The sequence below is a fragment of the Malaclemys terrapin genome, chromosome 11 (genome assembly GCF_027887155.1).
Source record: "Malaclemys terrapin pileata isolate rMalTer1 chromosome 11, rMalTer1.hap1, whole genome shotgun sequence".
Classification (NCBI taxonomy): Eukaryota; Metazoa; Chordata; order Testudines; family Emydidae; genus Malaclemys; species Malaclemys terrapin.
Window position 1 is genome coordinate 61,963,761 of NC_071515.1, and position 14,835 is coordinate 61,978,595.

General features: G+C 42.3%; 1 protein-coding gene across 9 annotated transcripts in view; it reads right to left on the minus strand.

The window, feature by feature from the left end:
- Nucleotides 1-14,835, minus strand: part of R3HDM1 (R3H domain containing 1) — a 147,233-nt gene that overhangs the window by 86,003 nt on the left and 46,395 nt on the right. For 7 of the 9 annotated variants that reach the window (XM_054043864.1, XM_054043865.1, XM_054043871.1 and 4 more), the window contains 2 exons: nucleotides 4,110-4,151; nucleotides 3,536-3,625 (listed from right to left, as the gene is read on the minus strand). The exons of the other annotated variants lie outside the window; for them this stretch is intronic. In XM_054043864.1, coding sequence (XP_053899839.1) covers nucleotides 3,536-3,625; nucleotides 4,110-4,151 — 132 coding nt within the window. The remainder of the gene's footprint in view (nucleotides 1-3,535; nucleotides 3,626-4,109; nucleotides 4,152-14,835) is intronic. 9 annotated transcript variants of the gene reach the window in all.

Here is a 14,835-nt window from a genome sequence, read left to right on the forward strand (position 1 = left end):
TGATATTTGTTAAATATCAATATCAATGGCTCAGAGTGTGATTTCGCAGATTTTAAAGTCTTGGATGGTAATTATATGGTTCTACAAGTTAAAAGATGTTTAAACTGTGGCAGTTTCTGTTTAACATCCTCCCAAGTTACTGCTAGAAGAGAAAAATATTTATCACCAAACTGTTAATAAACTGTTCAGCTTCTTTCCAAATACAGAACAGAAATATTTATTAAACACTTCTATTTGTGTTCTATTATTGACTATTTTAACATCCTTATCTGTAACAGACACATACTATTGTTGGTATTTCTTTTGTTCCTCATATTAAAAACATTCTATTTTACTGTCCCCTTAATCTTACTGGCCATATATTTAAAAAACTATAAACTAATGTCTTTAGCTTTCCTTATCAACTGGCTACATTTAATGATGGCTGAAAATAAGAGAAGCAAGGGAAAGTCAAGGAAGTGCATTACTTTACCATTGCAACCCACATCACAGTGACAATCTGCACACAACTTAGATCCACAGAAGCAGCAAAGCTTACAAAACTGGAGGAGAGCTGAGTCCTACACACTGACTTGGAGATAACAAATCCTGCTGCTAGCTGGTTTATAAGCAAAGACCATATCAAGATAGTGAACAGGGAGCAGCAGAACCTGTGCCCCTCCAGAGTGAGGAGTCCTGCTAGTAGAAAAGTATGCAGAGAACGAGGCACCGCAAGGACAAGCAGCAGTGCTTGTGCTTTGTGCCCTTGGAGAGAGTAGCTCAGCAGATCCGGTATTACCATGGGCACCTCCTAGCAGGCTGATCACACAGACTTCACCTTTCCAGGCTGGGATAATTGAACTCAACAACTGGGAGAAGGTGAGGTTACTTACCTTGTATGGTATCTGGAGTTCTTTGAGATGTTTTGTCGCTATGTTGCTCCACATGAGGAAAGTGAGTGAGTGAGTGAGTGTGTGTACACACACACGCGCGCGCACACACACCCTTTTGCCTGGAGATTTTTGTTAGCAGTGTCCATGCCGTTTGTCCCCCCATGCTCTGCCCAGCCACTCCAGTTCCTTCTCAACCTCAGAGCGTGGAAGGACACCAAAGTTGAGGGGAAAGGAGGGTGAGTGATGGGGCATCCATAGAGACAAAATATCTTGCAAAACTGCAGTTACTGTACAAGGTAAGTATCTCCTCCTTTGTCTTTGAATTATCATCCCTATGGGTGCTCCATATAAGAAGACTCCATCAGTGCAGAAGAGGAAGTGGATTCTGGTGTCTGCTCTGGAGGTATGTGTTAAGACATTGGAGGAATGGGAAGGGCGCATGGTTGTCTAGTCTGGTGTGAAAGGGGATGCTGGTGTCTCCTCCTCTATTCTCAGCTCCTGTTCCTCTGCAAGGACTTCTTGAGGAGGACATGGAGGGACCTGAGGTGTTGGTGGCTGAGAATCTTATGTGAGGTCAAGGAAAGGGGCACAAGGCTTCCAAAAGTCCCACTGAGGAGGGGAATAAGGAGAAGGAGCAGGGCCCCAGGGGTTTTCCTGTTGGCCGATTCCTGGGGTCTTGCCCTTAGGAACACCTCAAAGGAGAAAGGATGGAATGAGAAGGTGGTATAGCCTTGTATGAATATTTCTGAATCAGAGGAAGTGTCCTCTTCTGTATCCAGTGGTGAAGCTGAGGTCAACAGTACCTTTGTATGAGGATGACTGGGGGTGGGGGTTGCTGGTTCTAGCTGGCACCTAGGTGCAAGTGGGAAAACCTTCCTGGTATGGGAGGGAGAGTCCTCCTCATAGGGGACTGATGTTCCTCCAAAGTCTGAAGATTCTTATGTGAGAGGAACCTGGATAATACTAGTGAGCCAGGGGACTGCTACTACGGGTGAAATACCTCCAGCGGTACTGGGGACAGTACAGATGATCAGTCTGCATGCTCTGTGTGAAGGCAGATGGTACCAGGTGAATAGAAGATCATTTCTTCAAAGAGTCTTTACTCCTTGAGGAGTCCTTCAACTTGGAAGAGTCTGATGCCAGTACTGACTAATCAGTTGTTCAGGGCTGTTCGGCGGTGGCCTACTAGTTACAAGAAGCCTTTCTTGGTGGTGCTGATACCTCAGTACCATGACAGGTAGGAGCCTCAGTGGTATCCACACAAGAATGTGAGGTTTCTTTGTTCCCAAATCTAAGAAGGACTTCTCTTCTCTCTATCAGGGAGACTGGGTCTCTTATATTTAGACGTCTTCTGAGAGACTGATGCTGTCCGCTGGCCTCAGCTTGCTGGCGATGGAGGGCTGGGAAGAGTCAGGCCCCCCCAAGTTTAAGGAGGCGCTCCATGAGAAGCTGTTTTAATCAGTCTTCCCTCAGTTTGAGATCTGCTCTTGAAGCTGAGCTTACACTTTGATAGGATGTGAGCCTCTCCAAGGCAGTGGAGGAATCTAGAGTGCTTGTCACTGTGGTGAAAAGACCTGTGGCAAATCTGGCAAGGCTTGAATTCTGGGGTCTTGCATATAACTCACTGGCTGAGAAGGCCCAAGCAAAAAGGGGGGCCCAACCTTAAAGAAAGAGAGAAAGAAAACACCCCCTTTCCTCTCCCCTCCACAAAGCACAAACCATGTTAAGTGAAAACATTAAAATAAATGAAAGGAAAAAAAAAAACTGTCTATTAGACAGACACTACAGAACTCAGTCTTGAGCTGCAGGCAGTTGAGAAGGAACTGGAGTGGCACAGGTCCGCTCTTCCCTCTATACATTTTAGGCAAGGTCTAGTTTAGTTACTAGCAACTAAGCTCAATACCACTGTTAAAGCCAATATGCAGAACTTCAAGCTAAACTCAAAACATACACCAGTTTGTTTAATATGGCTCCTAAAAATAAGAAGCTAGCAAATTACCTTATTTTACATTCTAACTATAAAACTGCTCTCTACTTTAGTATCTGAATGATTTCCAATAGTGCTTGAGCAATTTAAAACTTCTTCAAAAACATGTTAAAGCAGTTGGGAATTAAAAACCAAAAACCAACCAAACAAAAAAAATCTAAGCCACAATTCTAGGTCATGATGAAAGACAAACACTACTTTGGCCAAAGAACATTTTGGTCTTATGTTGTGTGTTAAAAAGAAAAACGGTGAAGGGGGACATAAAGGATGGTTATGATTCTTTGCCAAATATTTGTGAAATAAGTATTTTAAAAATAAATATAAATCATTTTGTTTGCTGTTTGCATGTTAAAACAGATCTAACTGAAGGCTATTAAGTCTGACAAGGTGGGTGAGGTAATATCTTTTATTGGACCATCTTCTGTTGGTGAGAAAGACAAGCTTTTGAGCATACACATAGCTGATGAAGAGCTCTGAATAAGCTAGAAAGCTTGTCTCAGTCACCAACAGAAGCTGGTCTAATAAAAGATATTACCTCACCCACCTGGTCTCTAATATTCTGGGACCAACACGACTACACCACCACCACACGACTAGTAAGTCTTTCTTTCAAATATTCTTTGAAGAGCAAATGACTTCAACTAGGTTTCAGTAGCTTCAGTCACATGATTTTTACCTGAATGTCCTGTGATATTTCAGCTGTGGGAGGCGGTGGAGATTCTTCACACACAGCAAGGCTCCGAACTAGCTTTAACTTTGTATTTGACTAAAGAAAAGTATTTTTAATTAAAAACTTCAGTTAAAAAAAACAAATGTACATCAGAATACCTCACACTCAATTAATTGATATTACTCCACTCAATTAACTGCCAAATGAATAACAAATTGGCTGGAATATGCATGTTTAATATTTTAAAATAAAGTCAATCATTTTTGAAAGGGAAAAATAAACAGTCACAGCTTTGAAGTCATCATATCACCACAACAGAATAACTCCAATTAATAAAAAGATATGAAATAAGAGGTGTTGGAAAGGCATTTCCTCTCTCTAGCAATAAGAAGCCACCAAAAATATAAAGGCAAACCACAAAAGCAGACAACTAGGCAAGACAAAAATCCAAAAGCAAAACAAAATCTTTACTGCCAAAAATAAAGGCTATAACTAAACTCAAGCCATTTTTCACAAAGTGACAAGGCTTCATTAAGCATGAAGGACTTCCGTAGCATGCCAGCACACAAGTCTACTGTACCTTGGACCTTTTTCCTGTTTGTCCAAAAGATTGCACTGGCCGCTAAATGGAGGGCACAACAAAAAAAAGTTCATATTAAGCTTTATAGTTAGACTGTAGGAGACATTTGTTAATGCAGAAATCTGCAGAGCAGAAAGACAGTAGTTATTTAATAGATTTGATCATCATGTAAGTAAACACACGTGTTTTTAGCCTGACATTTGAGAATTATCCCATTTTCCATGGCAAAAAAACCCAGGCTTCTCATCTTCATTTTGCATCTTGCAAAACATGAGTATGGGGCGGGTGGGGTGGGGGGGGGACGACTTACCAGTTTTGTACAATTGTTTTACTTTATAAAGTCAGGACCAGTTAACAGTCTCCGGAAAGTCCTAAGTTTGTAGTTCTCATGGGGCAATTTCTTTGGCAACATTACAAAAAAGTAAATTTTATAATCCTGCTACTGTTCCCTGAAAACCCACCTGAAGAGCTGTTTATAAGAAGCAGTGCTTTTTTGATAAGGGAAAGGAGTAGGAAATAGCCCATTAACCAAGCAATGTTTCCTCTCCTCCTTTCCTCCTCCCTGAACCCCAGTCAAAAAACCGGACATTTAAAGAAAGAACAATAAAAAATTAATCAATTTTCTATTTTTATATATAAAATAAAATTAACTTACTACGTGTCTCTAGCTATTGTTATGCCTTCTCTCTCTCTCTCTCTCTCTTTTTCTGGCTTAACTCCACCTTTTCTTTATTCTTTCCTGCAATATACAGGGATTACCAAACTTCTTCCACAGTGCGTACTACTTAGGGCTTGTCTACCGATAATTTTTGCATCAATCTATCTATACTGGTTTAGAAACTGATGTAGCTAAATTGGTGCAAATCCCAATGTGGGGTTGCGCAGTTATACAGGTATAAAGGTGCTTATATTGGTATAGCTTATTGCTGTTACTAAACTGATACAGTTAAATTGGTACAAAAACCTGTGTGTAGGCAAGCCTTCGCAGAAATTGTTATGTGGACTACTCCCCAACTGCTTATGTGGAAGAGAAATTAGTATAAGAAGTAACAACATTTTAAAGAAAATACTACAGAACCACTGAATATTGGAGAATAAAGTATTCAGATTTATGTTTATCTCCAACCTACTGTTGTGATGCCATCAGAGTACCTAACGGGGCATCTCTTTGGAATGAGTCTACAAGAGAGGGTAACTTTACTTCATAGACCTAAAAGAAAGGAGTGAGGGTGAAAGAGGTAATTTAAGGTAATAGATTTGCTGAAATGGCTCTAATCATATGTACTTGGGCATTCAGCAACAGTAATGTCTGCTTTTCAATTATTTTTTTTAAAAAATCACTTTTGCAGATCATCTTATTTTAAAAGCATCAATAAACTTCAACCATTATCTCAAAAAAAGCTTTCACCTATGAAGTAGGGTAAGTCATAACAAAATGAGGAAGTGTGAAAGACTTCTAGTATCTCTGGATAACAAGTGTTATCAAATGTTACTGTCTTTCCCCACCCCCACCAAATTAGGCCTTTGTGTTATATCTGATGAAGGGCTAGTGCCTTAGCCCTGGTCTACACTACGCGTTTAGGTCGAATTTAGCAGCGTTAGATCAATTTAATCCTGCACCCATCCACACGACAAAGCCATTTTTGTCGACTTAAAGGGCTCTTAAAATCGATTTGTGTACTCCTCCCCGACAAGGGGATTAGCGCTGAAATCAACATCACCGGGTCGAATTTGGGATAGTGTGGATGCAATTTGACAGTATTGTCCTCCAGGAGCTATCCCAGAGTGCTCCATGGTGACCGCTCTGGACAGCACTTTGAACTCAGATGCACTAGCCAGGTATACAGGAAAAGCCCCAGGAACTTTTGAATTTCATTTCCTGTTTGGCCAGCATAGCAAACTCAGCAGCACTGGTGACCATGCAGTCCCCCCAGAATGCTTCTACGCTCCCCCTATCATCTCCGTCCTTGAGGTTATCACAGATTAGAAGGTTGGGAGGGAAAAAAAAAAAAAAAAAACACACGCACTTGCGATGACATGTTTTTCAAGCTCATATAGTCCTCCTGCACGGATAGGGCACAGCGTAATGCACGGAGGCATTCAGTGGCAGAGACCAGGAAAGAATTGCTGTGTTTGCTTAACGGCAAAAGTACCATGCCTCGCTAGCGATCCTGCCCAAGCCAGGTCGCTGTGTCACATGCACTCCGCGGTGTGTCAGCCTTGGGCGGGGGCATGGCCACTTTGTGAGCAGGAAGGACATAGATCTAGACATTGCATTAGGTAGCTTCTATAGCTAGAGAAAACATTCCTGTGCATTCAGCAAAGTCTGTTGCAAAAAAAAGAAAAAAAAAAGAGAAGCCCCGTAGTGTAGTGGTTATCACGTTCACCTAACACGCAAAAGCCCCTTAGTGTAGTGGTGATCACTTCACCTAACAAGCGAAACGTCCCTGGTTCAAAACCGGGCAGAAACAGGTCACTGTTCCTTTTTCTGACTCCCCTCCTGCATTTTTAGTCTTAGAACAGACGGCGCTGTGAAATTTTACTTTGAATTATATCAATTATGAGCTAAATAATATGGAGGCTTTCTCTAAGGGTACGTCTATACTTACCTCCAGGTTCGGCGGTAAGCAATCGATCTTCTGGGATCGACTTATCGCGTCTTGTCTAGACGCGATAAATTGATCCCGGAAGTGCTCGCCGTCAACACCGGTACTCCTGCTCCGCGAGAGGAGTACGCGGAGTCGACGGGAGAGCCTGCCTGCCGCGTGTGGACCCGCGGTAAGTACCTTGTAGTTTGAACTAAGATACTTCGACTTCAGCTATGTTATTCACGTAGCTGAAGTTGCGTATCCGAGTTCGAACTGGGGGTTAGTGTGGACCAGCCCTTAGTTATAGTCCCGGATTCCTTACCCTTTCAGCTGCTCTGATAAATTAACATTTTTGTTAGGGGTGGGGAGAAATTTTCATGAAGCTTTTTATAGGGACTAAATGCTATTTAGGACTCTGAAATAATCTTAACGTGGCCCATAGAGTGCAATCCTTCGTTCTGGATTTGTCATTTCACAAGTTGAACTGCTCCTTACTACTGTCCAGGCTTCATGAGCCATGGGAGTAAGGGGCAGGCTGGGGTAGGTGCGATCGCGCAGTAATGCCGGCTGGGAGAGCAGCCTGGGGCAGAAGCCTCCAGCTCGCATGATATTCCAGGCAGGACTGAATCTCCATGAGACGAAACTTAAAGAAGAGAATGACCTGTAGTCACTCCCATTCGGTGCTCTAAGAGGAGGATAGCCATGTCTGTCCAGGCACCCCTGATCGACCTCACCGAAGTCTGCCAGCTGAGCAGAGCTGAGTGGGACCCCAGCTAGCAGGAGCCAGCGGACGGAGCCCCAGTGCTGGTCTGGGGTTCCGTCCGTCGGCCCTGCTCAGTCCACTACCTGCCTGAGGTTCCGATCATCCAGGCAGGCAGCGGGCTAAGCGGGTCCGGTGGACGGGACCCCGGAAAAAAGGCGCAAAACCAATTGTCTGCCGTTGCTTTCCGGGAAGGAGGGAGGGAAGGGGGGCCTGACGACATGTACCCAAAACCACCCACGACAAATTTTTTGCCCCTTCAGGCATTGGGAGCTTAACCCAGAATTCCAATGGGCAGCGGAGATTGCAGGAACTGTGGGATAGCTACCCAGAGTGCACCGCTCTGTAAGTCAATGCTAGCCACAGTAGTGAGGACACACTCCGCCGACTTAATGCACTTAGTGTGGCCATACGCAATAGACTGTATAAAATCGAATTGTAAAAAAAATCGACTTCTATAAAATCTACCTAATTTCGTAGTGTAGACATACCCTTAGTACAGCTTTTGTAACAGTGATGAACATGGAAAAATACTGAAGTGTAGGCTCAATTCCTGTATTATAGAGAGTCTCTCTTCTGATTCATTAGAAAATTAATCATGTACAAAGTTGAACAAATAGTATTTCAGCATAACACAGAATGATATTTAAAAGAGCACACTGCAACTAGAGGCCCTATCCATTCATCTACTGATTAAATTGTAATAATCATACCCATATATAGTAGAGTAGGGTTGAGCATTTGACTAGTCCTAAAATAATTGCTCAATTGACCGGTCAAATAATGTCCAAAATGGTCAGTTATTTTAAATCACTAGTTTATTAGAACACTAACAAAAGACTGAAACTTTGTAGTGTCCAATAGGCTTAGTCGTAGATAGAGACTTGTGACTAATTACAAAGGACAGTTTATTTAACGGAGTTATTTTAACTCAAATACGTGAAACAATGAAATGAAGCTCTAAAATATGAAATTATTACCTTTTAATGCAATGTTAGGTTAGCATTTAAATGTAAATGTATTCAAGACAGTAATTACAAAAGAAAATAAAAGTGAAATTAAATGAACTCGTAGCAACTGTACAAGGAAAAAAAGTAGTTTCTAAATGCACTTATGCTAAGTAGGCAGTAGGACAACTCTTCAACCAACTGTTCATCTTTTTTCCATGTGGGGATGGTGGTGGAGAGATGTAATGACTGTGAACCCTTCTCTTCAACCCCAATTCCCTTCTGAGTAAATTTCTGTATGTTTGTCTAGGCAGTTTAGATTTTTTGGATGTTTTTCTACATTTTCAAATATATTGATTTCAATTAAAACACAGAATACAAAGTGTACAGTGCTCACTTTATATTATTTTTGCTTACAAATATTTGCACTGTAAAAAAAGATATACTATTACTTTCAGGGCCATCCTTGGGCATAAGCAGCAGTGTAGGGCACCATGAAATTTGTGGCACCAAATTGCCCCAAATTTCATGGTGCCCAAGGCAGCTGCGTGCTGCATACGCGGCAGCACCAGCCCTGCGAACAGCCCTATCCCCTGGCCGCCCGCCCCCCCAAGGGCTGCGCCCACTGCAAGGGGTAGGGCCGTCCCTAGGGGGATGTGGGGTCCCGGACAACTCCCTCCGGCCCACCTCTTACCCTCCCCCCTGCTCTGCCTTCAGCCCGCCCCCATTCCCCCTCTTCCCCCAGCAACCCCGCACTCACCGGCAGCAGCAGGAAGTGGAGCAGCCCGGCCCTAGCCAGCTCTACTCCGCCAGCTGCCAGCCGCAGTGCTCCGCTTCCCGCCGCTGGTGAGTGTGGGGAGGTTGCGGAAAGGATGCTGGCAGCGGGAAGCAGAGCAACGTGGCCCCAGCCCGCTCCGCTTCCCTTGCGCCAGCCCCAGCCGCGTCGCTCGGGGGGGGGGGGGAGGGGGAGTGGAGGAGAAGGCGCACAGGGGTAGGGAAAGTTCCTCTCCCCGGACTCACCAGTGGTGATAAGCGGAGTCCCGCGGCTGGGAGCTGGTAGAGTAGAGCTGGTTGGGACCGTGTCGCTCCGCTTCCCGCCACCGGCGAGCGTGGGGGGCATCCTTTCCCCAACCTCCCCACACTCACTGGCGGCGAGAAGCGGGCACCGCAGCTGGGAGCTGGCGGAGTAGAGCTGGTAGACCCGTCGCTCTGCTTCCCACTACCGGTGAGTCGGGAGGGGTGAACCTTTCCCTAACACACACCCCTGGGGTAATGGTGGCAGGGCTCCAGCGGTGATTTAAAGAGTGCGGGGCTCCCTGCAGCAGCCGGAGCCCCAGACCCTTTAAAGCGCCGCCGGAGCCCCACTGCTACTGCGCTATATGCGAACCCGTGTTATATTGGGTCGCGTTATAGCAGGGTAGAGGTGTAGAATGTTTATTCTAGAAGAGTCCAATTAAGATGCTCAACTTTCAGTTAGTTCACCTCCTCCCTCCCACCCCCCAAGTGGTATTAGCATTTAGTAAACTGAGTTATCAAGACATTTAAGTAAGCACCATGATACTATCCAAAACGTAGGCTGCTGCCTGCATCAAGGCATTCTTGTTGGAATAACTGACAATTTTTGGCCATAGTCAGATACCTGGACAATTGACCAGCTTGCAAGCCTATAATAGAGTCAAGCAGTCAAACAAATTCACACAGAACTAGAAATGTTTTCCAACCTCTTTCTGACAATATGCTTTTATTAAATCTGCATATTTACCCATATGTATTCAGGGTTTAAAAGCCTCAGCCAAAGCAGTTACGCATATGAAATTATAAATCAATCCTGGGAACACAAAACCACACCCCATAAAATAAGGAGTTCACCAACTTGCATTTTCAAAAGGCACCAATACCACCAAAAGAATGACAGTCCAACATGAAAGTTACCCACAAAACCCAGTACAATAAATGCATTCCATATTTCATTAAGCAGAGTTACAGTAACCAATTACAACTAAATTAAATAGGCAGTGTTGGAAAGCACTTTCTTCATCATTTTAAAGCAGCAAAGAGTCCTGTGGCACCTTATAGACTAACAGACGTACTGGAGCATCAGCTTTCGTGGGTGAATACCCACTTCGTCGGATGCATTCGATGCAGTGGGTATTCACCCACAAAAGCTCATGCTCCAACACGTCTGTTCGTCTATAAGGTACCACAGGACTCTTTGCTTTTTTTACAGATCCAGACTAACACGGCTACCCCTCTGATATTTTAAAGCATCAAGCATCATTTTAAAAAGTGAAGCAAGTCTCAAGACACGGTGAAATACAACTGTGCATGGAAAGTAACAACTGCCTTAAGTTTCAGGTGGAAACAGAAAGATTTTGATATCCAAATGCACAAATACAAATATATTGGTCACCAAACAATAACTCATCTTGAGAGAGTTGCAGTCTGTTTCTCTCTGCTTACATGAGATTTAACTCAATACACATAACTGTGCTGGGAAGGCAATAAGAATGTATAGGATAATTCTCGGATTGTGGATACAGAAAATAGCAGCACAGATACCATGCTGACAAACAGAACAAATAATAAAAAGGTGAAGAGATCAGTTTAGATAACTATATATGGGATTCTCTTATATGACTACAAATACACGTGAATTCTCCATAACCAAACCACAAGACATTGTGACTAAGGACAGGTCCCCTCTACAGACTTCAGCAGGCACTGCTGTGTCAGTCAGAGATATGAAGAAGTGTTCTCTCTGGCTGATCTAGCTGTGCCAGCACAAGTCCGAAGTGTAGAGAGAGCTATACTGGCAAAGTGGTCAGTTTTTCCTGATATAGTTTATTTCACTTGTGGGGAATGGTTTTAGTATACCAGAACAAGCACTTCACTGGCAGCGTATACTAGGTTCCTAAACCAGTAAGGCATTCCTAGTGCAGACACAGGCTAAGACACAACAACACAAGTGACATGCAGTTCACGTTACATTCACATGATATTTTTAGGTATTTTATTCACAGACATTTCCAACACACTCAGCACATGAATGTCGTCATGGGGTGGATGGGGAGAGAAGGCAAAAATTGGACACGCAAGTTACACCACACAACACTGAGGAGCACTGACCAGGTGGTAAGAATGCATAGGTGGCATTTCTGTCTCATTTATTCAATCACAGATAGTGAAAATGGCTGTGATTTCAGGATTTTTTTTTTGAAGATACATGGAGATGCATTTAACAGCATGGAAAATGGAGCCCTGAGATCAGTCTCGAAGAAAAGGCTTTCCCCTCCGCCCCTCTCACACACACACACACACACACACACACACACGGTAGGAAATGAGGGAAGGAGAAACCAAGGGGTATTTATGGAGGTTGTGGAATTTGTGTTGGAGAGGAGGAATGAAGTACAGGTACAGAAAGAGGATTTGTTTAAATTCGATTTCTAAAATTTCATCTAATTCTATCAAGAAACTGAGAAATCTACGTAGTCACTGAAACCCCAAAATGGAATTATAAATCTTTAACACAAAATTTGTCTTTATTTTATATAATGAATGCATAAGTGTCCTAGCTCCATACCTCGCACAAGCTCTCCCTCCACTACTTGCACTGCTTCCTTTCCACTACCTCTCTCACCAGTTTCCCAGTGAGACTATCACCTTCCCCAATCTCAGACAGCTAGAGCTTTCCATTCCCATTTTTTGTTTGCTAGTGCCAGCATGGGTCTTTATGTTACTTCTGTAATTAATTATTCACAGGGTAATATCACATCCACAAATTAACAATTATTTTTAATGCATGGATGACAGAATATTTATGATTGCAACCCATGTACAACATAAAAAAATCTTAAGATAGCCTATTTTAATGTTTTTCATGCAGTAAAAAAAAAAAAAAAAAAAAAAAAAAAAATCTATAAGTCAACATGAATGATTCCTGGTAATCATTTTTCAAAAAATGCATAATAAATGCCGTATGTTCTAATCAACATCAGACTACAAGGTGATTCAAGCAAAAATCTTGTGATAACTGATATGTTTTTTAGGGCAGAGACTGTCTTCTCTTTTTTGGAAAGCATAATGCTCTCGCACATTTTTAATAAATATTAAAATAATTACTACTATTATCATGGTGCATATTGTAGGATTGCTACAGTATAGCAGAACACAAAACAATCAAGTTTTCATACTGCTCATAAAATGTGTTAATAGCATCTTTTGACAAACTATACAATTCCTAAAATAATTGTGCATAAAATTTTTTTACTGTATAGGCTCGTGTCCTTATTAGTTCACTCACTGACCAATAAGAAATTAGAATACCCAAGCACAATATCCTAATAGGATTCTTTCTATAAGACTGCTCTTTCACATATGTGCCTCACATTTCGAAGCCTGTTTAAAAATAACTTGAGAGTCATGAGAGAAAAATTGGACAACTTTAAAAGGTGACTGTCCTTCCCAAATTACAAACTTAAGGCTTCACTAAGCTAAATCCTTACAATCATGGGTAGGCCCCTTATGCAACATACGTAAATGGTTATATATTGTGAGCAGTCAATTTGCTATGTGCTGTACAAAATGGAGAACATAATTCCTACCCTTCAACTAAACAGATGAACTAAACAATGGCTTTATCACAAAGCCATGGAATAAATTCATTTTAATTATTTTTTTAAATAAATACAAGTGTAATGTGATTTTGCTGGCAGATTAATTTTGTAGGCTGGCAGCGAAGAGGATTTTAAGAATGGATTTGAATGGACCGAGACTGCTTATTGCTCCAGGATAAGGCGCACATTCTAGGCAAAGAGGCCATTATGATGGAAGGAACAAAGGATATGTCTACACTACCACATAATTTATGTCGCTTAGGGTTGTGAATAAGCCACTCCCCTGAGCGACATAAGTTACACTGACCTAAGCGCAGGTATGGACAGCGCTATGTTGGCGAGAGAGCTTCTCCCACCTACATAGCTACTGCTGATTATTGGGGGTGGATTAATTAAGTCGACAGGAGAACTCTTTCCTGTCAGCTTAGCATGGCTACACTAGAGAGTTTACAGCAGCACAGCTGCATCCAAGCAGCCTGAAAGCATTGGGAGAGCTGCAGGAGCAGTTGAAGGCAAAGGGTATGAAGGGATAAGGGCAGCAAATTACCCACAGTAAAAAACAAAAAACGAACAAACAATGTAGCAATGGATCCAAACTGTCTTCTCCAGTGATTTTCACCACATTTGATTAATTTATTCATACACTACTTAAGGAGACAGGCAACATAATTCAGGCACTCTTGAGACTCATTAGTCACTTTTCTTATTCAAATTGTGCTTAGAATGATGTTTACAAGTGCAAATAAATTACTCAGCATACTGCAACTCAAGTAGTAGGGATCCCAGTACCAGAATGTCATGGATATTTAGTTTCAAAATGTCATCACTGGCTTCCAGAATTGGGAAGCGTCAATTTCACTACATTAGGGAAGAAAGGGAGCAAAGAAAAGCAAGTGAAGAGAGTGCATTAAAGTAATCAGTATTCTTCATACAATAATATTCTGGCTAGTTTACCTATTTTATCTTGAATAGCTATTTTTATTTGGTCCCCAGAGCATCACCTGGTCCGAGTACTAATAATGGGTGGTTGATAGGAGTTGGGGAGGAAGTTTTCAAGGGAGCAAGTGTGATGCTGTGAGAGGACTGACTCTCCCCAGCAGTGGCATATTCCTCAGGAAGGGTTGCATTCTGTGTGGTCCAGTCCAGCACAGGAGCAGTAGCGCCAAGTAACTGATGGACATGAAAGCCACACCTTCCAGAGCTTTTCAGATTTGGAAACTTAGCAAAGGGATTTAGTTTTGTCAAGCTGGAGCAGGCAATGAACCTAATTTAGGAGAGAAATTCTTTTAGAGGTGTTATCTAGAAAAAGCTCTGAAGCTCTAAACAAACAAAACAAGAGAACTAAAGTGAACCTATTTCTAATCAACATTTGACTAAAAACTACTTTGCAAAACTCAGAGCATGTCTCAGTGGACTCTCTCACCTAGTAATTTCTCTAGTTAGTCTTCATCTGCACTTGAATGTATAGTAAATTATATATATATGCGCCTCTCACCACCTACCATTTTAGAATGTAAGCTCTTCAGGACAGTGACCATTTCTTTGAATACAACTATACAGTACCTAGCACCACAAAATCCTGATCATGATTGTCACCTGTGGACACTACACTTAATATCAATATTAAACATTAACTAGCAAGGCTGTAACATTGTATGGGGCAGGGACTTCTTGTTGTTTATTTGTATACTACCTAGTATGACAGTTACTAAGTCTCCAGCCTAAGGGTATGTCTACACTACCCATCTTATGGTGTGGCCGTGGCAGCGCTATGACTTGGGACATATAGACATCCTTTATCCCTGGGGGAGAGCT